This window comes from Polistes canadensis, unplaced genomic scaffold (assembly GCF_001313835.1).
Source record: "Polistes canadensis isolate GaletaPanama2010 unplaced genomic scaffold, ASM131383v1 scaffold_277, whole genome shotgun sequence".
Taxonomy (NCBI): Eukaryota; Metazoa; Arthropoda; class Insecta; order Hymenoptera; family Vespidae; genus Polistes; species Polistes canadensis.
Window position 1 is genome coordinate 1,692 of NW_014569824.1, and position 27,315 is coordinate 29,006.

Below are 27,315 nucleotides of genomic sequence, written 5' to 3' on the forward strand. Positions count from 1 at the left end.
CCTCGTGGTTAGACCTGGGCAATGGTATTTTACTTTCAGTATAATGTTTAACATTTTTTATATGTTATACATTCCATTGCAAGTAAAATCTAGCCAAAGACCGCTTACCATAAACATTATAATTGTAATTAGTTTCTTTTAACTTCCTAATTAATATCAAATTCTTTTATTCCTTTCCTTGGTTCCTTTTATCTATTTCATCTAAAGAAACTAATTACTTTATAATGTTTTTTAATAACTTTTATATTTTTGCAGATACCACACCTAACAAACAATAATTGTTTTAATGTCATTTTTATTTTATATTGTTTCAGAAAAATATTAATTCTAATAAGCGTGTAAGGATCAGTGTTTAAATATAGCTTTTTATATATACAATACTTCTTTATTTTCATCCAAATAGAAATCGCGATTTATAAAAGAGTTTGCACTTGATGCATTCATTGCATCTTTACGTCGCATCGTATCTCTTCGTTCGATCCCATATGGGGTTGCAATCCACACTTTCATAAGCTCTACCTTCACTCATACTACTAGATTGATGTAATTACACAAATTTATGTACCGATCTAGTGGTGCATAATGGATCCCCTGTTGCACTTTTAATTTATATTTTTTCCGTGTATGTCACTGAAGTCGTTCAGGATTTGAAGTAAACGTTGTGAAGAGTCTTAATCTAGCGGCAAAATTTAACGTTTCAAGTCTGTTTTTTCAAATACTCTATCGGCATTTCACTTGTTTTGTGATACTAAAAATGATTTTATCAACATAGTCCGTTCAACGATTATTGAGAAAGACAATTGAGAAAAGACATTAACGCTTATAATATAAGTAATGTATATTGCATCATATTCTACAATATATACGTTGTCTTATCTACGCAGTCTTATTTAGGCTGAGTTACTAAGAACTATCTCTCCTATTTATATCTTTGAATTAATACATCTAACGGATCATTTAATAAATAAGAAGAAAAATATTTATTTATATTGAATAAGAGTATGTATAAATTAATAACAATCATTGGAAAATAAGAAAATTTGGTTGTAATCTACAACGTATAACCTTACTTAAAGCATTGTTCTATTATCAATAATATAAATTTGAGATATAATCGACAATAATGGCTTTTGACAATTCATGGGATATTATTAAACAAATAGCTGATGAGAATAAGCACGAATTAGTTCTAACCGGTCCGTCAATTTCTCGTTTGATTGCTGAAAATGGTCTGGATAAAATGCTTTTTGATCTTCACAATTTAAATTACTTAAACATAACCCATACGTGTCTTCGAGAAGTACCTGAAGAAATAGGAAAATTACAAAACCTTACTACATTGGTATTACATTCGAACGAGATAGACAAACTACCTGAGTCTATTGAAAAATTAACCAAATTGAAATTTCTTCATTGTTCGCAAAATAAATTGACTTCTCTGCCAGATGCAGTTGAAAATCTTCCTCAATTGAATAGCATTAATTTTGGTTCTAATTTATTGCAATCTATACCATGTCAAATGAAAAATCTTAAATTGACTACGTTAGATTTGTCTAATAATCAATTGCAAGCATTTCCTGATGTATGTTATACCGAATTAGTCCATCTTTCTGAAATCCATGTTAACAAAAATCTGATTCAAAGTATTTCTGGGGAAATATCTCGTCTGCAAGCTTTAAAAGTTCTCAACATAGCTGATAATCTACTTACAGGTACTGTATGCATCACGAAATAATTTTGGATAATAGTTAATACAACCTATTATATACATATATATTTATTGCATTTATAGCTATTCCTGGTGAATTAGCAGATTGTCATAAATTGAAAGAATTGAATTTAAAAAATAATTCTTTGATGGATAAAAGATTATCAAAGTTAGTTGACCAGTGCCATACAAAGCAAGTACTAGAATATGTAAAATTACATTGCCCGAAACAAAATCCTTCCAATAATGTTACAAGTAAATCCAAAAAAGGAAAAAAGGGACATAAATTATCTGAAAGCGAAAATGCTGCAGCTCAGATAGATGCTTTAGCGCATAAATTGAAAGTATTGAAAACATCAGATAGTACTTTATCGATAAAAATAACCCAACATGTGAAAAATGTTAGACCTTTCATAACTGCATGTATTATTAGAGATTTGGTATTTACAGCGGACACATTAAAAAAATTTATACAATTACAAACTAAATTACATGATGGAATATGTGAAAAAAGAAATGCTGCTACAATAGCCACTCATGATTTAGACCAAATTGTGCCAGGTAAATATTAAATCCAAAGTTTAACATATAGTTAAATTCAATTGAAATTTTTATTTTATAATACCATCTAATAAAACTTTAATTTTAATGTATCAATATGTAATTTATAATTTATAATTTAGGTGATTTAACATATACAGCAAAGCCACCTTTGGAATTAGAAATAAAGCCATTACAAAGAAATAAAAATTACACCGGTATAGAACTATTCCAGCAATTACAAAAAGAGGCTGATAATTTACGTAAAGAAAAGAAGAGAAATGTATATTCTGGTATACATAAATATCTGTATTTACTCGAAGGTAAATCACTATATCCTTGTCTCATGGACACTAAAGACCAAGTTATATCATTTCCACCAATTTGTAATAGTGACTTAACCAAAATGTTACCAACAACAAAAAATATGTTAGTAGAAGTAACAAGTGCCACGTCTTATCAAGTTTGCAGGTAAAATAAAATCTTATATGAATTTAAAATTCTATATAAATTAATATTAAATACTAAACGCGATATATATTTTCTTCACAGAAATGTACTAGATGAATTTTTAAAAGAACTAATTATCACAGGCATTGGTTGTACACCTTCAGATAATGAAAATAATCAGTATCATAATTTACAAGTAGAGCAAGTAAAAATAGTTGATACAGATGGTAATCTGAAAGTTGTCTATCCTTCAAGAGCAGATTTAAACTTTAAGGAAAACTATATTATCGCTTTGCGAGATTAATATATTAACTGCATTGTTATTAACCGGATAATATAACATTTTCTTTGTTACCGATTTAAGCTGTAAGAGATTGATTACTGTTAGTTGTAAGTTTTTGAGAAGCACAAATTCTTTACTATTATTATTACATATGTCAGTTTTATATATTTTATACAAAGCTTTCCTTTTTATATAAATGTAAGACTACTTTCACCAAGCAGCTTCAAAGTAATGACGAAAACATTCTTATATGAGTTACATAGTAATTAGTCTTTTTCATTTCTTGTGTTTGCGTGTAAGAAGTGTGTTTTTTAATAGATAACTGTTACACTATATACATATATATATATATATGTATTAATCAACAAGATTTTGAAAAATTGTTTTTTTTAAATATATATTTTGAGTGTATAGTATTGTAAGAATATATCGTAAACATTTTCAAAAGAACTTTATAAAGATACAGCTATTATTATAATTTCATATAAACAGGGTGGTAAAAAAAAGGTTCGATAATTAAAGGACTTATAGTTTTCTGAGATGAGTAAAAAATGTCTAAATAACGTGGGTCTTAAAATTAACTTTCGATATAAATTAATCTTTATTATTTATGAGTGTTCAATATCATTAATGAATCTTTTGGCAATATACTGAATGTATACAAAGAGAGGAATTTACTTAGAAATACATTAATAAATGCCAAAAATATAATTTTTATTTCAAACATTACAATTGTTTATTTAATTTACTTTTCAAGTTTTTATATGAAAATGTATCCTTTATTGGGGTTTCGTTATTTTAATATTCATTGTATTCTCTTAAGAGTTCAATACTTTTTTCAAAAATAATTTTGTCGACTAGTAATTTAGAAAAATAAATTTAAATAAGAAAAATACGCGCCATTTTACATTGTGGCCAACTAGCGACACTGCGCTCTACTCCATTGTAATTTACTTTATCACGGGTACACCAAATTTTCATCTGTTTTTATAAATATTCTACATTACTTTATATACTTCGATCATAGCAAAAAAACTATCATCCATGCTAAGGAATTCCTTATCTCATACCATGTTTAGTGAATATATATAAAGTTTTATTGTGTTAAGTTTTATTCTTACTAAAAAACTTGTGCTAACTTTGTTAACTTAGCAGCATGCGCGAGTGTTTAAAGTAAAGAACATGGCGCTCAAACATGACTGGTCATGACGGAGAATGAAATCGAGAGTTTTGAGGTTAGTTTATCTTTTTATTATAACACAATTGAAATATTATTACTGTGTGAACAGTCCATATATAATTATTATTTAATTTAAATAGTGCATACAAAATATTTATATTCATTATGAATAGTATTTAACGTAAAATTGTAACACGTGTCCTTGTAATATTTCTTTGTTTTTTTTTGGTATAGTAGCAAAGATAAAAGTACATTTAACAACCACGACTTAATCTTGAAAAATATTTATCATTCACTTGAATTTTTTTTCATTTCTTTATATTCGTAATTAAATAAAAAATAAACATATATAATAGTGTTACATCGCTAGTTAATTCTTTGTAAAGGTGTGTATTCTTTGAGTGCCAAATCAAATTATTTTACTGATATCATTAGGACAATATCCTTATACCTTATTTCTATTGTAGGTAAAAATATATTTATTATTATACATATATATAATATATAAATATATTTTTTGTTTAACCTACAACTAAGTAAAGATATTATACTCACTCGATGCAAATTAATATAAAAAAAATCTAGGTTGTAATGTGAAAGAAATTTTGAAGCAAGTACATTAAATGTGTTCTTTATTTATAATATGAAAAATAAATAATTTTATTATATTTTCAAATAAGATATATACTCGTTATATATAATATATATTTATATATATTGAAATGCATCCTTTAAATATATGTTACTTTATAAATGAGGAAGATCAATTAATCACATTTACTATGACTAGCAAGTAATATATGTAAGCAAGACATTTTAGTTTGCTTTAAGATGTTCCTGACGTTCTTTCTGATCAATTATACTCATATTGATACAAGATACATATCCATGCAAAATTGAGATTGCTGACTTGACTATTGCCACTGGAGCTGAGAGATACATCAGTATCCTATACGTTCCTATACCGGCTACTGTAATATTTTATATAAATATACCATTTAACTTTCCGTTATCACATGTAATTATAACTTAAAATGTTAGTTGATGCAATTGCGTACAGTTATCTATATAAAAATATTACTCACAAATAGGTCCTTCGGTAAAATTAAGAAGATATAAAGTAGCATAGAACATTTCATTTCCAGCGCACATGAAAAATAGAATGGTACGGTTGGTATAGTATATCCGCATGATTGGATTTTCAGACATGTCAATAAATTTGTGACTCGTCTTCCCTTGTAGCAATGTTCTGTAAACGTATTATTGTATAGTAATTGCTACTAATTAATAACAATGTGTATATATAATATCTTTTAAGATATTAGAAAATATATGTGTATCTCGATATAACCCTTAACAATACTAATTAGTAAATTCTTACGTGTGAAGATAAATCCAGTGACAAGATATATCAATACCCATACTTAATTGAAACCAAAAACTATAAGAAGGATAAAACATACATAAAGTTGCCAACAAACACATGGTACCAACTCTATCAGTTAACTGATCTAAGATAGCACCAAATTTTGTGCTTTGATTGAAGTATCTGGCTGCATGGCCATCCACTGCGTCTAATAAAGCACTTATAATATAACATGAAGACGCAATAATATAATTACTTGGCATGAAATAAAAAGATATCAAAGCCAAGATCACTCTTCCATAACCTGTTAGTAAAAAAGTTTTCTTTAATGATACAGAAATAATATTATATTTAAAAAAAATATTCAAATACTATATAAAGAATAGTACACAGATATTAATCAATATATAAGAAGTCATACAAATGCTAATACTTCTGCGATAAGATTTACATTACTTATACAATATAACAATATTCCAAAGTTTATATGTACAATTTAAATTTCAATTAAAATAACAACTTTATTGCCAAATCTTAGCTCGTATTTAAATACTACAGTTATTAAAATCATTAGCAGCTTTGAATGTTCGTTGCCTTTTAATAAAAAACTATGAATTAAATTAATGCTTATATATAAATGCCAAAGTTATTTTTTTTATTTTGTGCATTATCTATACATTAAATGCATACAATATGCATATTAGTATTAATCTAATGTTATCAAAATAATTTATATTATATCTTGTTTATAACATTTTTATTTACCTATAATATTAGGAACGAACAAGAAAATATTCTCAGTTTCTATCATTTTTACGTCTTTGATTTTTGGCTTAGTAAAAAGTAATATCTATGAAAAATCTTTATCTGAAAGAAAGAAGAAAACTCTTATTCTAATAATCTGCAATGTTTATTTTATCTAATAACATTTATACATCTAAACACTCACAGTTCGCTCGGTAAATGTACTTCACTACTGTATTTAATCGCAGCTCTCCGCCGTTTCATCTAGGTTTTTAGCGGATAACGTCAATGAATCGATACAATCGAATCGTATGAACTCCTTCGAGTTCGAGAGTTATCGACTTTTGTGACGCATATAAATTTGCTATGGAGCAGGATCGTCGCATAAACTTTTAAACCATTCAAATTCTTCTTTATAGATTTATACGCAAAAAAAAAAACATTTATTCAGCCGATTAAGCGTCTTTTTTTTTTTTTTTTTGCAGAAAAATCGTCAAATCAATAAACGTAACTCCGTGAAAAATCATCGTTATATTACAGAAACATAAAAGTTCGTACTGTCAAATAAAATTATTTCGATATTATTTTACACATAAACTGTATCGACTGCAACGTATAAAATTTAGTTGACAACAAAGAAGAGCAAATAATAAAAAAGAAGAAAGAAAAAGATTTTCAGAATGTGTAGACAAAATAGATTGGTGATACGAGGTAACGAATCATTTAGTACAAGGTGCAACAATGAATGATGACGTCCCTGAAACCAGACGACATTTTCGGAGGCCAAACGGCGTCTGATCGGTTGTGTTTCTCCGCGCAAATTGTAATCGTCGTTTTTATTGCATCTCAAAAAAAATTGTTGACTGTGTGAGAGACACATATTCTTTGCCTTTAAATGATCTTTCTCTTTTCTTAGTGCAATCGACATTTTCCTGTCGTTCGTCAAAGAAGAGTGGGGAAAGAGAGGGAGGGAGAGAAAGATGTAGAGAAAGAGAAAAAGAGAGAAAGAGACAAGAAAGAAACAATTGAAAACGGAAAAAGACAAACGACGCTTTGCCGCCGAGTTTGACCGAATGTTACGGACATATACGATTTTAATAATTTGACTTACATGTGCGAGTGAAATTTAATGCGTGATTTGTTAAACATGCGATCAATGACCATAGATCATTAAGCAAGATTTCTCGGTAATTGGTATACATGATCGAGCTGTAAAAACGAAGAGACAACGAGGTAACGTCTATATCCTTACCTTTTCTTCATGATTTCCCCCTCATATATTCTCTCTCTTTTTCTCTCTGATCTTTTTCTTTCCCCTCTCTGTCCCTCTTTCTCTTTTTTTTTCTTTCTCTCTTTCTCGCACTCTCGCTCTCTATCTGTATAGGCAGAATATTTGACTACGATCGTGTCGAGAAGAGTGTGGTACGAAGGTATAACGGACAATTGACACAGGTGAACATTGGCACGATCGATAAGTTGCCGTGAATGATTTGAAAGTGTCAGTGAGCTTGATCAGAGTTGCCTTGAAGTTACATGAAATCTTCCTTGTGTGTCATATAAGGTATCGAGCTAGAAATAAGGAAAAAGAAAAAGACGAAAGATGAGGAGGAAGAGTGCGTGGTACGACACTGGTGCGTGCAAAGAAGAGAGAGAAAAAGGTATCTAAAGCGAAAGATAGAAGGAGTAAGGGAGAAAGCGGCTGGTTCGAGGCCGAAAGACCGAACGCGAAACAGAGTGATGCCGTCAACGGGTCACGCACGAGAACGGATCCGCTCTCCCGTCCTCGTACTCCGTCCACGCATGCTATGTACTCGTTTTTACGAGTAGAAACCTTTTCGAGGAGAGGACTTGGACACTGTGCGTCTGCATTCGAATAAGTCGTGACCGATTGACGCGTACGTGCCGCTCTCCGTACCGCTCTTCGTACGACGGCCATCTTGGATTTACTAAGTGTCGCATCGAACACCCGCGAATATCAATTTCTCGTCGTCGTAGTCGTCTCTTTTTCAAGTGAATGGAAGGAGGTCGAGCGGTGTGAAAAAAGGAAAGCGTAGATAAAAAAAAGGTGTTGGAAGGAACGCACAGGAAATATAACATCTTGATATAGACGTACAGTTTCGTTACGTTAAGATGCGAAATTAATTTCGTTTGTTAAAGGAAAACGAACGGACAGCTTAGGTTTAACCAGGTAAATGATGAAAGTAGAGTGAACATTATTTGATTTAGTCAAAAGTGAGATAAAAATTAAGTTAGATGTAGAAAGAGTGTTTCAATTAACCTCGAAGATATGTCCTTAATGTAAACTACAAAATGAGTGAAGTGTTGGAACGGAAGATCAAGTGCAAGGGAAAGTACAAGAGTTGGAAGCACGCTTGACGGAATGGATGATATCGTTTTTGTCATTCCCGGTGCGCGTACAGTACGCGCGTGAAAAAAACATTTCAAGCTCTCCTTATTCTTCTTACACTTTCGATACGTCCAATTGTGTCGTCGTCGTTGTCGTCAACGAATCAGGGAACGGACTGTTCTAAAAGCACGCGTTCGTAAGTCGATGATACAAGAACTACGACGTGTCGACGTTCAGCGAATAAAGCGTTAGTCAATCTTATAACGTGAAAATATTCGTGCTTGTTTCGCTGTCATTGTCACATTTTCAAAATATATCACAACAAAGTTACTATATTTGAAGAATCGTATGAAACTATTATCGTAAGCGATACTTCGTTAAACATTTTTCATTAGAATCGTTATTGATGTTCCTCTTGCTATTATTCTAACGCCTAAAACGTTCCAAAAGACATCTTGCGAAGAATGACAAGGAGACTATGAGCACGGCGGACACGGTCCTGTCAATCAACGTCAAGATGTCCCCAGGGCCGGACCATCGTCAGGAACCGGTTGCACCTGACAAAAGCAACACTGATAACAGTCGAACAGAAATCGGCAACGATTCGGCTACCGAAAGTACTATACTCGGTACGCCAGAGGCCTTGGTAGTTCAGAGTATTAATCTCGAAGCAACTAGCAACCCGCGTATCGATACAATTTCTGAGCCTACAAACGGTCAAGGTACAACACCTAACAGCGGCTCTGACAATAAAAAGGTGAGCAGCGAATATCTCTGCTCGTCGTTGTTATCGACGTTGTTGTTCGACATTTACCTTATGTTTTTTCATTTTCTTTTCTTTCTTTTTTCTTTCTTCTTTCTTTTTTGATAGGCCTGCAAAGAAATCGCAGATGTAAGATTGTTACTAGGATTATTTTCTTCATACTCTCATCTTTTAATCATTTTTTGTTCTTGTTTTTGTTTTTTTTTTGTTTTTTTTTTGTTTTTTTTTGTTTTTAGTAAAGAAATTTATGAAATCAATGCATCAATTCGTGATCTACTGAAAACTATTAATACAATCGCATAAACAAATATATATAAAGATAAATTGAAAAGTTATTAAAAACTTGAATTATTTTGGTTCATATCTTCGAGGATATTGATCAAAAAAATATATTAGAAAATTTATTTACTGTATTTTTATGATTCTTTCCATTCACTCATGAATATTCGAATAATCATAAAAGAAATTAATGATAAATCGTTTTTATCCAATCAAGTTTGTCTAAAAATAAATAATATATATCTTTATATCTTTATTGGACTCCACACATTAACCTCGTAAAATTAGAATGTTATAATCTCATTACGATAAAGCGTTTTCTATCTGTGTCGACTAAACCAAAGTCTTGTGTGTTGTAAAAATCACTCCCAATTGGACACACTTTAGTTAGAGCTGTGTACATATTTAGATAATTTTAAACACGTCATGATATAAAATCAATTATCATGTTCAGAACCAATGGAACATATGTGACGTAATGCATTCAAAACAATCTTCAAATCGGTAGTCGCTTTTTTTTTGCTTTTTCTTTTGGTCTTTTTTGTGCCTTTTCTTTTTTTCTTTTGGTGTTTTGTACAGTTTTTTACTTTGATTTTAGCAGTCAGCTTTTAGCTAGTCACTTTCTCATCGATAATTCTCAATATATTTTTAAAACATACGTAAATTAGTCATAAATAAGAGGAGAAAAGAAACAACACAGCGTACAGAAAAATATCATGGTTAATAAGGTTAATACTATATGGCAAAATGTTCGTTAATACAAAATAATATTTCGTATATATATTTTACTTGTGGCACCATTTTTTATTGATACGACACTGAGTATCAAGCTCATAAAGAGTTTTACAACAATCTGGTTTGAAATTATTTATTAATTTTATGTTCTATTCTTTATCGTAAATATAAAGAAAAATAATATATTATATATATATATTTTTTATCAGATATATCTAATCAAGCAACGTTTTATTTGATTTATTTTTATGTTATTATCATCAATATAATAATTAACGAAATTATTTTTTTTTTATAAACGGAAAAAAATAAAAATTCCTGAACCACATACGATAAGAATTATTTAAGTAGATAATATGTGTAGTATGTTCATGTTTTAGCAATTATAATCACCAATAAGATTTGTCGAATATATTTAAAAAGGAAATATGTATAGTTTTTGACGTAGAAAAACTTTAACGAAATATTTGTATATTTAGGATTTTATATGAGAAGCAATGATCAGGTATCCGCAAAAGAGATTAAGGAAGTAAGAGAAGGAGAGGAAAAAATAGTATAATGCGGAAATGAGGGAGAAGAAGAAGCTAGTTACGGTCCTGAGACGGTTACGATTTCAGTGTAATGGCGGCGGCCATGCTGAGAAGTGCGCGCCGCGCCCGCTCGTTAAATACTTAAATCGGCAGTATATTTGCAAACTATCATTCTAATTGTTTTTATTCGAATAGCATGGTCATGTTCACTTGTGTGTGTATTGTTTGTGACTCGGATTATCTAGAAAAATCTATCGTTACGGTTTCATAACTATCGTTAAAACAGTGAGTGAATTTAGCAGAGAGGCGATTGCTGTCCGACCCAGGTGCCCTCTAAAAATATAATTTCCGTGCCGGCACTGCCACGAACAGATTTTCCTTCGTTTGTAAGTCACACCGATATCTCGTGTCTTGATCGGGCTAATCGTGGAACGTCTATTGATCTCTGGACAAGCCCAAATCCATCCCCATTCGTTGCGTGTCCTATTTTAATTTCTGCCCAATGGTAAATTCAGCTATTGGATATCCTTTCTTCTTTTCAAGGGCTACTCGACAACGGTGCGTCATTATTAACGGCGATCTTCTATCGTTCGGTGGAACTAACCGAAGAGTTTCTTATTGCCATTCGTCTTCTTTCTAACTTTGCCAAATCTTGGTGTTAAGGTACAGATTGAATATAACGAATTTTAATATCTATTTATTTATTTATTTATTTACTTATTTATTATATTTTTCTTTCAATAAGGAAAAGAGAGACGAGACATCGTTTTGCTTATATTATTTTTCTTTAAAAATTCTTAATCAATGATTTTTTCCATGCCATACGTTTACCCTATTCTGACAAAAGAACTAATTATTTTTTTTTTTTTTATACAGGAACCATTATTTTATTATTTTTTGTTCCCATGTTTGAGTTTATAATAATGGTTACAGATTTATCAACAATGATATGATGTGTATTCATTTGCACAAAATGAACTTTTCCCCCTGTTAATCCCTACTTAATTTTCAACACTTGGTTATTTGAATTCAAATTACAATTGAATGTACCAACTGTGATAACACATCTAACCAAAAATTGTATTCTTTATGATAACAGATCAAATAATATATATAATACTGTACGCAAACCTTAACATATAAATGATTTTGATGCAGTTTGAGAAAATTCATATATTACAAGTTTACATTCAATTGTTAATACTCTTATATAGTTTAAATATAATCTTTAATATGATATATATATTAGCATGATCAGAAAGTATGGATAATAATATTGTTGATCCTGTAATTCAACGTCGTATAAAAAGAGTTACTAAATATTTGAAATGTATGCAATACATTAAACTTGAAACTTTTTATTCTGGGTATCTCTCTACAATTAATACGCTGACGAGCCAATTTTAATACCATAAAAATAATAACTGTTTAAGCGATTAATTGTTTTGATATATTCTATCATTCGACATTTCTTATTTATCAAATCCTTATTTATGTTTTGATGAAATATATATACAAAAAAAATAACTTTTATTAGTTACATCATTGTGCAAAAGTTATTTTTTTGTATATATGTACAAAAAAATCTATTTTAAGATACAAACAGATTAAATCTATTATTTTAGTTGACTTCAAAACATCATTTTATATGCGTATTGCGAAAATCTTTTCCAAATAGAATTGATTCTGAAGTTTTGGTTAACCAATTGACATACTTACCTTATTTGAATTGTAATTGCCGAGTACATTCTCCTTACCATATATGGATGTTTAAGACGTTCTATTCTAAATTGTGCTATCACTAATTTAATTGTAGAAAATATATTTTTATAGTATGCAATTTTGTAAAAAAACTGAAATTATGCATGAATGAGAAAATACAGTCATGCTAGTTAATTCTTGTATCTTATATAATACAAGTACTTTTTAGTGACACAACTCTTTCAAATCAGACTATTCTTTGAATATATACTACTGATCTTACAATGTTTTTATTTAACCCTAAATGTTGATATAATACTTGTTTGATATATGCAGGTATATTAATAAAAATTTATATATATAATTATATATATTAATAGTATTATTTATTATTTTTTTGTCTAGGGAAAACCAACTCTCCTTACTTTAGATGATGATGGATTGCGTGCACTACTGAACGAAGCTATAACTTATAAATGTCCTAAAGATCGTGAAGGAAAATCTAACTTATTTAAGGTATTAACAACAATTAAATATTAACATTTCCTATCGATGTAATTAATCTTTAACAACATTTTATTCATTTCAATTTCATAATGTAAAGCAAACCTATATTATTTATATGAAATATAATAATAATATGGTTATATAAAATGTTAACAGAAAATAAAGGCAATATTAGAAAAGAAATCTTCCGATTATAGGAACTCTTACAAGAAGCTGAAGCTGATGAGACCGAAGAAGGTCGTAGGGTAGTGACTAATTCACGGTGTCTCCCTGGTTCTACTCGTAGAAGGCATAAACGAGATTCTGTATCAGAACGTCACAGACACGGTGGTTCTTTGCAGAATTTAGCACAACCTATTGCATCAGAGTTTGATAGTAGCTTTGCTTATCTAACATCTGGTTCTAGTCACACTTACGGAAGTGGCAAAAAAAAGAATAAGAAATACACAGGTCCTAGTGTTTCTGCTAGGGAAAGAGAAGGTGGATCTCTACCATCTAATGTTAATGCATCCCACAGTCTTGCTTCTTTGGCCAATCTTGATCTCATATTTGACAACAAGGTTTGTATTAATTGTCTTCGTAAAAGCAAATTTGTACTCAATACTATAATTTTATATCCTAAACATCTTAAATCATTATAAACTACAATTCGTATTTTCTTCTCATGATTTTCTACAGAAGGGCTTTTCTGAAGAAAGAACAACATATGATTGGACTAATAAGGAGAAGTCAAAATCTTTAGACAAATCATCGAGTGTTTCATCAAAAAAAGAAGACAAAGAAAAAGACAAAAAAGATAATAAAAGGGATAGCGTAAGTGGATTTTACGAATCCGAAAGTGAACAACGCGAGAAGAAAAGCAGTAAAGGAAAATACGGGACAAATGAGATGCTTGAATCAGATAATCCACCACCAGAGTATAAATCTGATTACACTGTTATTGATTTAAGTTATGTTGAGGTAATGCAGAAAATTTATTTCAAATTTTTTAAATACATGAACTTAATTTACATTGAAGATATTTATTCAATTTATTTAAAATAATAAATTGAGAACAAATATAAAATTTTTACTAACAAAAATATTTAAAAGATAATTTAGAATGTGTGTAAATTACTTCTTATAGGTAGGTGCTCTTAGCGAAAGGAATGTTGGATCTACAACAAGTGGGGTACAGCAAAGACCTCACTCATTAGACGCTGAAGATGAGGGAATTGAAATGAAAATTATTGAGCCACGTAGACAATTTATAGCACGTGCTACTGTTGATATAGCTCAGACTCCTGTAGATACCACGATAAAATTTCCGATTTGTGACCATAACAGCAAACAGGATAAATCAAAAATATCAGTTAGTGCTGAGGTGACGGGAGCTTTTCCATTTCAAACTTATAATAGTGCGAAATGTGTTATTGGTGGTTCAGGAAACAGTACTAACAATAATCAAGGAAAAGGAATCTCAAGTTTATGTTCCATGATGCCAGCTTCATGGCAGATTCAAAATAATGCATTAGGTAAGATATTTGTATTAATTGTTCAAAAAATAAGATTGGAATGTTAATGGTAATTTCCCAATAGAACTTCCAAGATGTACAACACAGTATGCCATAATGAAAGATGCAACTTCTTCTGCGGAAAAGAAATCTCTTGATGAAAATGGTAATGCTGTACAAAATTATAATGCAGAACGAAAGAAACGCGGAAAGAAGCATACACAGGAACCTAATGTTATTGTTTATACCGCTGAAAGCGTTGTAGGACATCGTAATGAGGACGATATTGATAGTTTACTTAACTTCATCGAAAGCAAAGAATCTAAAGGTAAAAAGAACAAAACTGGTAATCCTGTTAGAGTGAAATCTAGTTCTGGAACAAAACCGAGGACAAGAGAAAAGGATTCTAAAAGAGAACAATTATCAACTAAGTTACAAAAATCAAATTCTTTAGAGGAAATATCAAAAACAAAACTTGAGGACCTTACCGCAGAACAAAGCAATTGTTCTAGTGGCGATAGCAGTATTTCCAGTCAGCATAGTAGTAAGTTCGAATTTTTTGTTTAATTATGCAGTTTATGTGAAATAATATAAAATATTTATATTAAAAAATGTTCTTGAAAGGTACAATTAATGTGGCATTACGTCGTGCGAAACAAAGAAGTACAGGAGATGCGGCTGTAGATTGCCGTGGTGACAGACGTTCTTGGGGAACGGAGGAGGGTCAGTCTATATATTGCAATGATACTGGAGACGATTATACTAGCCGTCGAAACTCTAACAAAAAAGTTAATCCAGAACCAGAACAGGAGCCCGAGTTTTTAATAGTTACTAAAAAGAAGAAGACTAAAAAACAACGTAGAAGTTCCAGTGGTAGTAGAGCGCAAAACTTATCAACAACTGGATCATATTTACAAAATCCAAGAGAATTTTCGAACGAGTATAGAGCACCGTTGTCGCCAGAGCTCAGAAGAAAATCTACTAGCAGTATGCCGCCAAGGTACAATACAATAAATATTTTATATATATAAATATTTTTTGTTGTTGAATTATTTGTATATAAGCTATTTTTTTACAGCGATAAATCTGATAGCAGCGACTTGGATTCGGTCCATTCGTTACCCGTTACATCAAATACCTCGAAACATAATCTATCAAAAACAGCAACCTCTTCGGGAGGAACACCACAAGCAAGTTACGCAGATATAGCTCGGATGGCTACTATGAATATGTCACATAATTCAGTTTTAAATATGCCAATAGTTCCAAGTATGTTAAATACGTCATCTTGGCCAAGAGTTTCATCTAAAACCCCCTCAGAACCAGATAAATTACCTCAAGATTATTATCCAAGTTTGGATGAATTACAACACTCCGATAGGAAACCAAAACAACATGGTTTTGCACATTCAAATCATGTTCACAATGTTGGTCTTACTTTTGAAAAACCACCGTCTCCAACTTTGTCAAAGATTAAGAATTCGTCAGATCGAAAGAAGGCAGAAGCACAAGAAGAGGCAATTAATAAGAATATGCAAGTTTTCAAATATTTCCAGGATATAGAAAAAATGCAGCAAAGTTTGACGCAACAGGAACAAAAACATATGAACATGATTAACTGTAATCCACATTCGAATGAGACAACACCAAATGCAATTCAATCTAAATTAAATAATACTACTAATAATTCATTCGACTCTGAAAATAACAATCCTAGTTATTCTAATAACAATAAAGATATTGTTGCGAATACAAAAATAAATAATCCACGAAATAGAAGAAGTTATTCGCAAAGTAATCAAAATATACAAAGTCAACAAGAAGAATTACATTATAGGAAAACTGGATATCAAGATGAAAATGTCAAGAAGATACATAACACAGATAGTCCTGTTGTATATTGTGAAACCAAAGCTAATGTTATAGGATCGATAATAGATGATAATGAGGCTCCAAAACTTAAAGGATTGAATAATAATCCAAAGCCGACACATGAAGCACAGAATGCTGATGTAGACTCTGTTAAAATACAGATGAAGGTAGACAAAATGGTGAAAATTGCGAAAGAGCAATCTGGAAAATCTGGAGTTGTATTATCTCATAATATAAAGCAAGATAATCAAGAAGATAATGAAAATAAAAAATCAAAGTCATTAATGTCTACTGAAAATGATAAAGTACAGAAATCCGTAGAAATACAAGGATCTAAAAAGAAGAACAATACTTCTTCCAGACCTGCAGTTATCTTGTTGGATGAGACATCTGACTTTCTGAAAGGCAGTGATTTACCAACAGAGTTAACATTTGGGTTTGAGATTAATGAACTTTTACTCTCGGAAGATTCTGTAGAGACTCCACCAGCAAATCCTACATTTCCTTCTTTGGTTCAACCACTTCTTAATAAACCACCTCCAAATTTTGATAGACCACCTGCTATCTACGATAAACATGTGAGATATGATAAATTTCCTCCAAATTTTCATATGCAATCGCCTAACAGTCATGTGGCCCAACAACCAGTACATTCTGTTATGGTTCCATCTTTAACATATATTGGATATCCAACAAGGTTTCCACCAGCAATGTATTCTCCACCAACACCACCTCCACCTCCTGGAATTATAGAAAAATACAATCATCAACCAAAGGAAGATTTTGCAATGCTATATGTAGCACCTGAAGAAGATGTGAATATACAGAATTATAATCACGATAAAATTGTCTCGTTTGTTGGATTGGGTAAGTGTAATTATGAAATTTATATTTTATTTCATTTTATATCTATGCTATTATAACTTTATTATACATTAAAATATATGTGATCTTCATTTTTTTTTATCTTTTTTTGTTTTCATGAACATAGCGTGGGATGCTGTTATGAGAGAGACAGCAGAAACAGGCAGAATACAATATTACAGTGGACAGTGAAATGGACTCAATTCTACAAACAAAAATATACTATATACAGTTTGATATGAGTGAACTATTATCTACATATTATTACATTCGGAAAAGCTATTTAACTTAAATATCAGATAACATATTTGAAAAGGTTGATGTAATGGATAGAAATACTTATAACATTTTATCAAGATTTTGATAAAACACATCAACTGTTGTCTGAAGCTGGATTTCATTATTAATGTTATACCAGGATAGCCGAATGGCGCAGTGTGCCTCAAGAGATAATAATGTAAATAGGTCAGTTACCAAAAAAAAATGGAGACTGGAAAGGATACATTTTTCATCTATGTACATAGATTATGCTTACGCAATTTTTGCAAAAACCATAGCAACATAATATTAATAGCAGCATAATAATATTCATTCATAACACCATCTTTAACGGGAAATAAAGAATGAATATAATAAGAAATGTGTATGTTGCTCCTCTCTCACCAAAAGAAGGTAATTATTGCATTACTTAAGCCATATACACATATACTACGGTTGTGCATATGGTTTAGAGAAGTATCCTTGGGGCACCATCTAATAAACGTATGGCTTTAAGAATTGCATAAGAATATATTAATGGATTTAAGACGATTCCAAATGATATTGCAATTAAGCCAGTTTAAGATGCTTACATTGCAAGAACTGTTTAATGCTGATGCCTTTAAAAATTACAGATTCGTCATTTTAGTGCACCATATATAAAAACCCAATGGGTAGTTTATAAATAGTATGTTGCATTAACTATGTACATCGAACTGTTATCAGGCAATCTATCAATGTCTTAATATCTTGCGAGCTGGAATGACCTATTTGTATATGAATTCAGAGTGATTGAAGTGATTAGTGAATTTTCATCGAAGTCCTAAGAGTAAAAAATGAAAAAATAGTGAAAAGCTTAAAAGTATATATACTTTATTTGAGAGACAGCATCATGAAAAGTAAAGAACACTGTGCAAAGTGTATTAGGAAAAAGTAAAAATAAGTGCTGAGAGACATTAAAGCATATGTGTAACATATTAAAACAGTGTAATTAACTTGATATGGAACAATTTTCTCCGTGAAATGGTTACTTCTTCCAGCTGTGGTAAACGATAATTTAAGAAAGTATCATATAAATTGGTTTTTGAAAATGTTGCGCTCCAAACTCGAACTGATTCTTCACACAGTGATACCGAGAGTGCGAATGTGTCAAAACTCACTAAATTTTTACACAGACTCGCTTATTTAATAAATAACTAATTATTAATTATCGATAATGATAATAATAATAAAATTCTTGCTTGTGATGATCTAAATTGAGAGTGTGAATGTATGCAGTTTACCTAGGTAATCATTTATTTTATTAGTAGATTTCATTAGTGAGATTGCTGTACACACTTGTGTGATAATTATATATGAAATTTCATTGACTTAAGCACATTATACAAATTGTGCATTATATTCCGAAATTTGAGTGTGTTTCTAATTAAGATTAATTATATATATAATATAAGTCTGAAATAGGAAGCACTGAATTTAGAATGTCATATTTTATAATTTCCTTCAGATAATAACTTCTTGTTACGTCAAAGTAGCAATTATTTGAAAAAGTAAAAGATGTGTTCCTAAAAAGATCCAAATATTACAACAAATTACTATTTATATATATTCTTATATAGTATATAAAAACACGATATATAATGTCTCATTTGAAAAGGAATAATGTTTTATTTTCATTTTTGCTTATATAAATCTCTGGTTTCACGTATATAAAAATAATGTTTTTTATTCAATATCAAATTTGTATATTTTTTTTTATATTATTTGTTTATATAAATCCACGCGATTAAGCTGCATATAGTAAACGCATTTATGTCAAATGAAAATACATAGCTTTGCTGGTTCAACGCGGATTTATAGATTTCTTGCTCAAACTCCAGATTACACTACTATACTTTCTTCTTTTTAATGACAATGGTACTTGTACTGCAGTGTTGGTAATTTGTGATCATAAATATTTGCCATAATATAAAATAATTTAAAAATTTAAGTGATCCTTTATTATCAATTTCATATAATCTAAATAACAATTTATCTAGTAGTTTAGTTGTGACAGCAATCTCTCCAATTGAATATAGAATTCACGGATAATTGTGAAAAATATATCATTAATGGTAATAACTAAATAACATATTACCTATACGTGTGATAAGTTTCTTATGGAAGCATGATGAATATCATCTATTTAGTATTAATGAAATTCAATCACTATTAAGATATAAGATTAATAACTTTTGTTATTGTTTTCTTTTTTCGTAATATCGAAATTATGTATGAGAGTGCGAAGAAAAAGAGAAATGAACTTTGTTGATATTCTTTTTCAGTTTGTTCGATAATATATAAGCCCAGCTGGGGGTGCAGCTTTGAAAACTAGCAAAGAGAGTTTAAGTATTTAGTATGAGAGATATAAATGCATATTGGATATTAGTGTGCAAAGAAAATATAATCTTTTCTAAGAGCAAAATTATAATTGTGGAAGTATATTTAAAATATTGCAAATACAGGATTTTTAATTTAGACAATAATGCAGCAATTAATCTTATTGCATAACACGTGTTGTATAGTTGCTACATAAGATCATTTGGACCAATATATATACATATATATTTCATTTTGTTTACTCATAATCAAAAAATACAAAGAAATAATTTACATAAGATATATTATATTGATTGTTAGTTGGATTGGTATTCGTATCACATTTATTTATGTTTCATTTAAATGCTTTTAAAAATCTACATATATTTTATAAAACGTAAATTCCAAATTCATTACATTAATATAATATTTTTAATTAGATCAATTAATAAATTTTAAATCCCCAAGACATCAAAGGAGTTAAGTCAATTGAAAAACACGTGTCTCGTTTAAGTAGGATAATATTTTTTTTGACAAACTTTTAATCCAATATGCATAAAACTGTTCAAGTCAGGTGCTTCATCGCCTTAAAATAAAGTAAAGTAAAATAATAGATAACAATATCAGCTCGTGCCATTGACCGGTTCAAATGGCTGAAAATAACAAGATTCACACAGAGTAGTTACATTAAGGAAAACAAGCAGATGTACTTCATGAAAATAATAGGACCATAAAATAATGATATGTAAATAATTTAGCGTGGGAAGGCAGCTATGCTAATCTACACATTGCATCCAGAATACACATATTTTAATAATTTCGTTAAATGTGCGAAAAAAGGCAGAAATAAAAGAAATCGCCATGTATGCAAATGATATATATATTTATCTTTGTTTCTGAATCTACAATCAACAACCGTTGTTAAGAGATATTAACTAATGATTAAAAATCTATGTACACACAGAAAGCAGCGAACTATTTCTCTTTACTGTCACTATTATTCTTTAACAGTATAAGCAAAGTACAAATGCTTTATTTTCTTATACGTTTAGGCTACTCGCATTTATTCAGAAATATGTGGCCTATGCATTATTGTTCATGCCATTGATCCTTTAATTGTAAAAGATTTTTTTTCTTTATTCTTTTCATTTTAAAACACCAGTTCGTCACATCAAAACACAGTCAAAGGTCATATCAATTATTTTGCACGTAGAGTCAAAGTTCCCTTATTATTATTATTATTATTATTATTATTATTATTATTACACATCACAATTATACAGAACTTTATTGTCGAGAAATGTTTTTGAAAGTTCTTTAATATTATCTGTCAATCTTTATAAAAATCTTTCCATTCTTTTTTTTTTGTATGTTTTTTTTTTAATTGCTATTACTATTAATAATATTATTATTATTATTATTATTATTATTTTCGTTTTCGTTTTCTTTTCTTTTTTAATAATTTTCTACATGCATATCGTACTTCATTAGACGTTCCTTCCAAGATATGCTTCGTCCTTAAGGATTGATTCAAATTCGATTGTACGATGATATATGAGCGAATATAGATACATATATCATTATCCTGTAAAAAGAATTAGTAAAAATCGAGAGAAGCTCGGTTAGGATTCAAAATAATGAATGATCCGAGCCGCGATCTCACTGTTAGCCTTGTATCACTGTACAATTTGTTATTCAAAGTGATGAACGATTTTCTGTATTGTAAATATATACATTTAATAGCTATTATTATCATTATGGAAGTCACACTCGATTTAATATTAATTAGATTGTTATGTGGAATATAGCGATGATCGATGAAGAATGAGAGAAAGGACGAAAGAAAGAAAGAGAGTTAATGCAGTGTGATTGTGCGAGAAAGAAAGAAAACAATAATTAATGAAGGATTCAACAAAAAAATGTATTGAAGAAAAAGGCTGTACTGCCCAGCTGAGAAAAAATAAATATATATATAAATACTTATGTATGTGAGAGAAAGAAAGAATGTTATTGCCAATTATTAGTATGTTGCCAAAGTTCCCTTTTTGTGGGTATAAAATGCGTTGCCAAGCAATACTATCCGAGATGATTAATTATCTTTTTCTTATAATTAACAAAATGTCTAAATCTAACAAATGCGAAGATACGACTGATTATTTCATATATTTAATATCAATAGCTCCGATTATTAATATTAAATTCGAGAGTAATGGTTTTAAACTGCTTCTTATTATTTATCTTTCATAAACTAAGATTATTTTTTTTTGTTAAAGTATTTTATTTTTATTTTTTAATTTTTCTTTTTCTTGTTTATTGCTTCAAAAGAAAGTTAAAAACAAAGCAGTATCTGAAACGCGATTAACTTATTTTTAACAATTTTTATCGGCCTGTTTTTCTCGCGTTTAGAATTGAATTTTGACAGAACATACAAAGCAAAGGAATAAGAAAAATCTTGGATTTTTGCTTGACGCACGCCATACATGTATTTAGGTGATGATGCGTGTCCGGATGATGATGATGGTAATGATAATGATGATGATGATGATGATGATGATGATTCGCTGTCGCTTGACGCGAACATATATATATGTATATATGTATATGTCTCCTCTTATTTGTATATGTATATATGCGTATATATATATATATATATGCATGTATATGCAGATACTTTATTATTCTCTATAGAAACCAAAATATATGTAGCGTGCTATTGTCCAAGAAAAAAAATCTTTAAACAAAAAAAAGAACAAAATTAAAAAGATCGCATATATAAATATACGATCGGAAAAGAAAAAAAGAAAAAATATTCATTTATAATAATTCTCCGGACATGCGCGAGGACACCGATAAAACATCGCTTACTATTTTGTTACTAATATTAAAAATAAAGTAAAATAAAATAAAGTAAAGTAAAATAAAATAAAGTAAACTAAAATAAAGTAAACTAAAATAAAGTAAACTAAAATAAAATAAAATAAAATAAAATAAAATAAAATAAAATAAAATGAAAAAAGATACAAAAAAAATATAAAAAAAAACCAACTCCACTCAATTTTATGTAAAGCAGTCATGGACCATGGATGTGTAAAGAATATCATTGCCATGAGATACTACATAAATATGTAAAAAGTTAAAAAAAATCATAAATGCGATGCGAAAAAGAAGAAGAGAGAGAGAGTACGTTGCGCGTGTGTTGTGTCTTTCGTGCGCAAGAAAGACAGATAGCAAACAAATAAATATAAATAAATAAATAGGCAAAAAAATAAAAATGAAAAGATGGAAAAAAAGAGAGAATGAGAATGTGTGTGCGTGTATGTTAAATAAACGAGAAGAGTTTGTGTGTGTTTAAAACTCGAAACGTTCAATGCTTCTTTTACGAACAGGAAAATCCTTCTTGGACATATATAACGAAGCGTCTATATATATATGTGTGTGTGTATATATGTACATGTACATGTACATATATAGCGCGTCGCCATTTGGCCTTTTATGCTATTCTCTATCTGCAAATTCATATAAGCTTTGCGTACGGTACTGTGATAAATACATCGTTGTTGTTTCGTTTCCTTTTCGTTGCGTGCGTGTGTGTGCGTGTGTGTACGTGCGAATATACATTTAGTATGTATATATATATGTATATATATATATACATACATATATGTATATTATTAAATGCGAAAAGATAAAATTATACAGTGAGTATGAGTATGTGAGAAAATGAAAGCGTGGGAGATGAGAGGGAGGAAAGGAAAAAACATGCATTCATCATACATGCAAAAATGGAGAGTAAAAAAAAACTAAAATACGTGTTTAATATAATTATAATTAAAGTTGAGATTTTCTTGTATGGTAAAAACAAAAAAAAAAGGAAAAAAAAAAAGTAAGAAGTGCTCATACTCGATATTTAATTTATAAATTGTGTACGCGCAGAAATACATAATTACACACACACACACACACACACACACACATATATATATATATATATATATATATATATACATATATATATATATATTGAACAGCATATGAGAGAAGGGAATTCAAACATTTTCCATTTATAAAAGAAAAATTTTAAGTTATGCGAGTAAGAGTGTTCTTATAGAATAATATAGTCAAAATGGAGAATGCGTGTGATTTCACAGATACGTCGAAAATAATAATAATAATATAATATTAATAATAAAATATTAATAATAATATTAATAATAACGATAATAAAAAGGAAGAAAAACAGGACAAAAAAATAATACAATTCGCAAGCAAACGAAACGAATAAAGAAGAAGATGCCACACAACATTTACTCTCATCCCTGTCATATATATATATTAAACATACACACACGCATAACAGTCTTCTCGTTAGGCCCTATTTCATTTAATCTAAACTTACATTCGCTATCTGACAATTCTTGTTAGATTAAGTACACATACAGACACTTTCACGCAAAAGAAGAAAAAAGTACTAAAAAGTTGATGATTCCACTTCATCAAATTCTTTTGATTAAGATTACGTTATACTAATTACTAAAAAGTCTATGTTATATATATTTTTTTTTAATCATCAAACATCCATTAAAATGGTGAGAAGATTTATAAGAAAAGAATGGAGAACGTGTCTTCTTTGTTTTTTTTCTATTTTTTTCTATAAAGTATTTTTTCCCATTAATATTATTACATACGTAATTGAAATTGTATTCTATGTTAAAAATAACAAAAAATTATGGTTAAAAGGTAAAAATATTAAGGATGCAATTGATCTTTGATAAATTTCATTATTTAGTATTTCAGTATTCGCACAAAGATGGACGTAAAAAGATGATAGATTTATTAATACAAAACTGAAGATAAACGGTTAAGACTCTTCTTCTGTATCGTTTTGAATTTATAAGGTATAATACGTTTGAAAAATTATTTCGTTTATCGAAAACAAATTAATATTTAGAGTCGTCGTCAAAGGACAATTCTCAGTTAGAAACGATCTATGAATTCGTAATAACGTTAGAACAGTAATAAGGGCACACAAAAATTTCGGGAAACAAATAATCAGATTTTCTTCTTGATTGTCAATATATTTTTATTATTTTGGCAATACATTTTTAATCTATATTATTTTAGACGCATTAAGGAGATATACGTATAAAAAAAAAAGAAATGGAAGAGGAAAGTAAGTATCAACGATGGTATTTCAATATTTCAATATTTGTCTATTTTCGTTGTTAATTAGCAAAATTAATGACGTCTAATAAATACGAATGAAAGGTGTAAGATATTTTTTCTATTGATTTTTGTAGAAGTAAACTTAAGTAATTATCCGGACTGTACAGTTCTTTCAACATCGATTAAATTTAAAAAAGTATACGAATCTTTGAACAATAAATATAAAACGTGTCTGACCAACAATAAATCAATTTGTAATAATCAAAAGCAAAAAAAGGTAAAGAGGTATTTTAACGATGATTTAGATAACATTAAATATTCTCGGGAAGATGTAAATAAAGAAAATTTCAAATGTAATGCTGCTGAAGAACAAAATATTCAGCCTACCGATTCAAATTGTGTCAAAAATACAAATACTACGGACTTGTTTAAAAATAACGTTCCTTTAAGTATTTTAATAAAGCAGATGGTGGATGAGGCTTTTGGAAAACCTTTGAACATCATCAACGTTAAAAAAGAAAACGTTAAAGAAGTAAATTTGCACAATACAAATGATAAAATCAATAATACTGAGCAATCATTGGAATTAATAACAGAAAATAAAGATAGCATAGATTCGACAAATGATACTGCATCTTCTAACGAAACTTTTTTGGATCGTGTGAAATGCGATGATAAATTAATTTCCATAGAAGAAGAATCGGAGAATTCTTTGTCTAATTACAATATTGTTGAAAATACGGGAATGCATTTAAGTAAATTATTAAAATTCGATGCAGAGTCCAATAATCGAATAAATAAAGATAACAATATTGCGTCTTTAAAAGACAATAATGACAATTCAACAATTATCGCTAAAATTAGTAAAGATATTTTTAATTCTTCTGTTTTATTTAATACAGAGGAAAATAAGGAAGAGAAACTCGATGATTCTTTGTATTTTAGGGATTTCGTGAAAATAAAATCGTTACTGATAGATCAAAAAACGAATATCGACAATAAATTCGTAGCACTGGAAACTGCGAACGACTCTACGAATAATTTGAGTTTCGAAATAAATGAGGACCAAACTATGAATATTTTTAATATTTCGAATGACAAAAACACCGTAGAAAACAAAGAATCGTTTAATGAACAATCAGTAAGTTGTATTCAATTGTTCAACGCTATTTCATTTTTTCATTGAGTGCATATATATAATTGGTGTTTTTATAATAAATTATTATTTGGTAGAACTTATCAAAAAGGGAGGAAATGAAGGAAATCTCTTCGTTTAATGATAATTCGATTAGTATGTATACTCATTAAATAAACAAATTTATATACTTTTTTAATTATTACGTAATTGCAGTTAGAAAAAATGTTCTCCTTAGACACTGATCCGTCTACGAAGAAAAAGCAAAAATTCATCAATGAAGTTACTGTTAATTTGCGAACACCTTGCAAAAGACGTGAATTTACCACGTTTTGTCACATTTCTTTGTCTAAACGTACACCGAAATTATCTATGAATACAAGAACTGTTATTCCTCGCAAGAATTATACAGTATTAACAAATAAACCGATTAAGCATGCGAATATTTCTTCAACGGACTTTGCAAACGCATCGAAAAAGAAAATAACATCAAAAATCCCAAAACTTCAACAACAAAATCAAGGTAATCATTTTAATAATACGTTTTCATGTCTAAAGAAATGCGTTTTGGTCCGATTTTTTCAAACATTTAAAAAGAGTATTTTTGTTTTCTCAGCAAAGCTATTTAAATCGCGTGACATAAATAAAAAACAACAGATATTGATACCACAATTAATACTCACACCTGCCACTCCTGAGTAAGGATTAGTCATAGATCGATTTTTAAAAATAATTTTTTATCATATTCTGTATTATATATATACCAAAAACTACTTTGCAAATATTTATATATATATATATTTTTTGTTTTTTTTTCTTTTCAATAATTTTGTGTTAAATAGAAAGAAAAGTTCTCAAAACGTAATAATGCAAATAGATTTATTTTTAATTCCAATAAAAATTTGCAATTTCGTTACACATTAAAGAATAGATTTAATTATCGAAATATTCAGAAAATTGTATAGAGTAATCGTTACTGTGATAAATGAAGCAGTCAATTTATTATTTACCCATTACCTAATTATAATTTAAACGAAGT

General features: G+C 29.3%; 4 protein-coding genes across 5 annotated transcripts; 3 read left to right on the forward strand and 1 right to left on the reverse strand.

Moving 5' to 3' along the window:
• The first annotated feature begins 324 nt into the window (after window positions 1–324).
• LOC106791013 (leucine-rich repeat-containing protein 47-like) lies at window positions 325–3,325 on the forward strand. The gene is made up of 4 exons (XM_014756335.1): window positions 325–1,712; window positions 1,793–2,269; window positions 2,392–2,719; window positions 2,801–3,325. Exons 1-4 carry the CDS (start codon window positions 1,124–1,126, stop codon window positions 3,000–3,002), a joined length of 1,596 nt encoding a protein of 531 aa, XP_014611821.1. The 5' UTR covers window positions 325–1,123; the 3' UTR covers window positions 3,003–3,325.
• A 1,454-nt stretch (window positions 3,326–4,779) lies between these two features.
• Window positions 4,780–6,757, reverse strand: LOC106791002 (CDP-diacylglycerol--inositol 3-phosphatidyltransferase). 2 transcript variants are annotated; one of them, XM_014756308.1, is made up of 5 exons: window positions 6,477–6,580; window positions 6,293–6,394; window positions 5,543–5,831; window positions 5,247–5,410; window positions 4,780–5,132 (listed from the first exon to the last, which is right to left on the reverse strand). In XM_014756308.1, exons 2-5 carry the CDS (start codon window positions 6,336–6,338, stop codon window positions 4,978–4,980), a joined length of 654 nt encoding a protein of 217 aa, XP_014611794.1. In that variant the 5' UTR covers window positions 6,339–6,394; window positions 6,477–6,580; the 3' UTR covers window positions 4,780–4,977. The 2 variants fall into 2 exon arrangements, with proteins under 2 accessions (XP_014611794.1, XP_014611796.1); XM_014756310.1 differs by lacking the exon at window positions 6,293–6,394 and having other exon boundaries at window positions 6,477–6,757.
• Window positions 6,758–7,655: 898 nt separating this feature from the next.
• Window positions 7,656–20,589, forward strand: LOC106791001 (uncharacterized protein DDB_G0287625-like; the record flags this gene model as incomplete). Its single annotated transcript, XM_014756307.1, is given in 9 exon segments — window positions 7,656–9,375; window positions 13,032–13,142; window positions 13,331–13,693; window positions 13,812–14,093; window positions 14,260–14,647; window positions 14,712–15,170; window positions 15,251–15,626; window positions 15,705–17,365; window positions 17,490–20,589. Coding segments are annotated over 9 exon segments (3,984 nt in total). The 3' UTR covers window positions 17,555–20,589.
• A 4,113-nt stretch (window positions 20,590–24,702) lies between these two features.
• LOC106790997 (spindle assembly checkpoint component MAD1-like) lies at window positions 24,703–26,978 on the forward strand. The gene is made up of 4 exons (XM_014756303.1): window positions 24,703–26,282; window positions 26,375–26,432; window positions 26,515–26,799; window positions 26,893–26,978. Exons 1-4 carry the CDS (start codon window positions 25,608–25,610, stop codon window positions 26,976–26,978), a joined length of 1,104 nt encoding a protein of 367 aa, XP_014611789.1. The 5' UTR covers window positions 24,703–25,607.
• The last annotated feature ends 337 nt before the right edge of the window (window positions 26,979–27,315 follow it).

Bases quoted from the DNA above. Each gene is read 5' to 3' on its own strand.
- LOC106790997 (XM_014756303.1), top strand. From the start codon at position 25,608: ATGGTGGATGAGGCTTTTGGAAAACCTTTGAACATCATCAACGTTAAA. The intron at 26,283-26,374 runs GTAAGTTGTATT...ATTATTTGGTAG, and splicing joins AATCGTTTAATGAACAATCA to AACTTATCAAAAAGGGAGGA. The intron at 26,433-26,514 runs GTATGTATACTC...TGTTCTCCTTAG, and splicing joins GTTTAATGATAATTCGATTA to ACACTGATCCGTCTACGAAG.
- LOC106791013 (XM_014756335.1), top strand. From the start codon at position 1,124: ATGGCTTTTGACAATTCATGGGATATTATTAAACAAATAGCTGATGAG. The intron at 1,713-1,792 runs GTACTGTATGCA...TTGCATTTATAG, and splicing joins AGCTGATAATCTACTTACAG to CTATTCCTGGTGAATTAGCA. The intron at 2,270-2,391 runs GTAAATATTAAA...TTTATAATTTAG, and splicing joins TTTAGACCAAATTGTGCCAG to GTGATTTAACATATACAGCA.
- LOC106791002 (XM_014756308.1), bottom strand. From the start codon at position 6,338: ATGATAGAAACTGAGAATATTTTCTTGTTCGTTCCTAATATTATAG. The intron at 5,832-6,292 runs GTAAATAAAAAT...TTTTACTAACAG, and splicing joins GTTCGTTCCTAATATTATAG to GTTATGGAAGAGTGATCTTG. The intron at 5,133-5,246 runs GTGAGTAATATT...AAAATATTACAG, and splicing joins TTTTACCGAAGGACCTATTT to TAGCCGGTATAGGAACGTAT.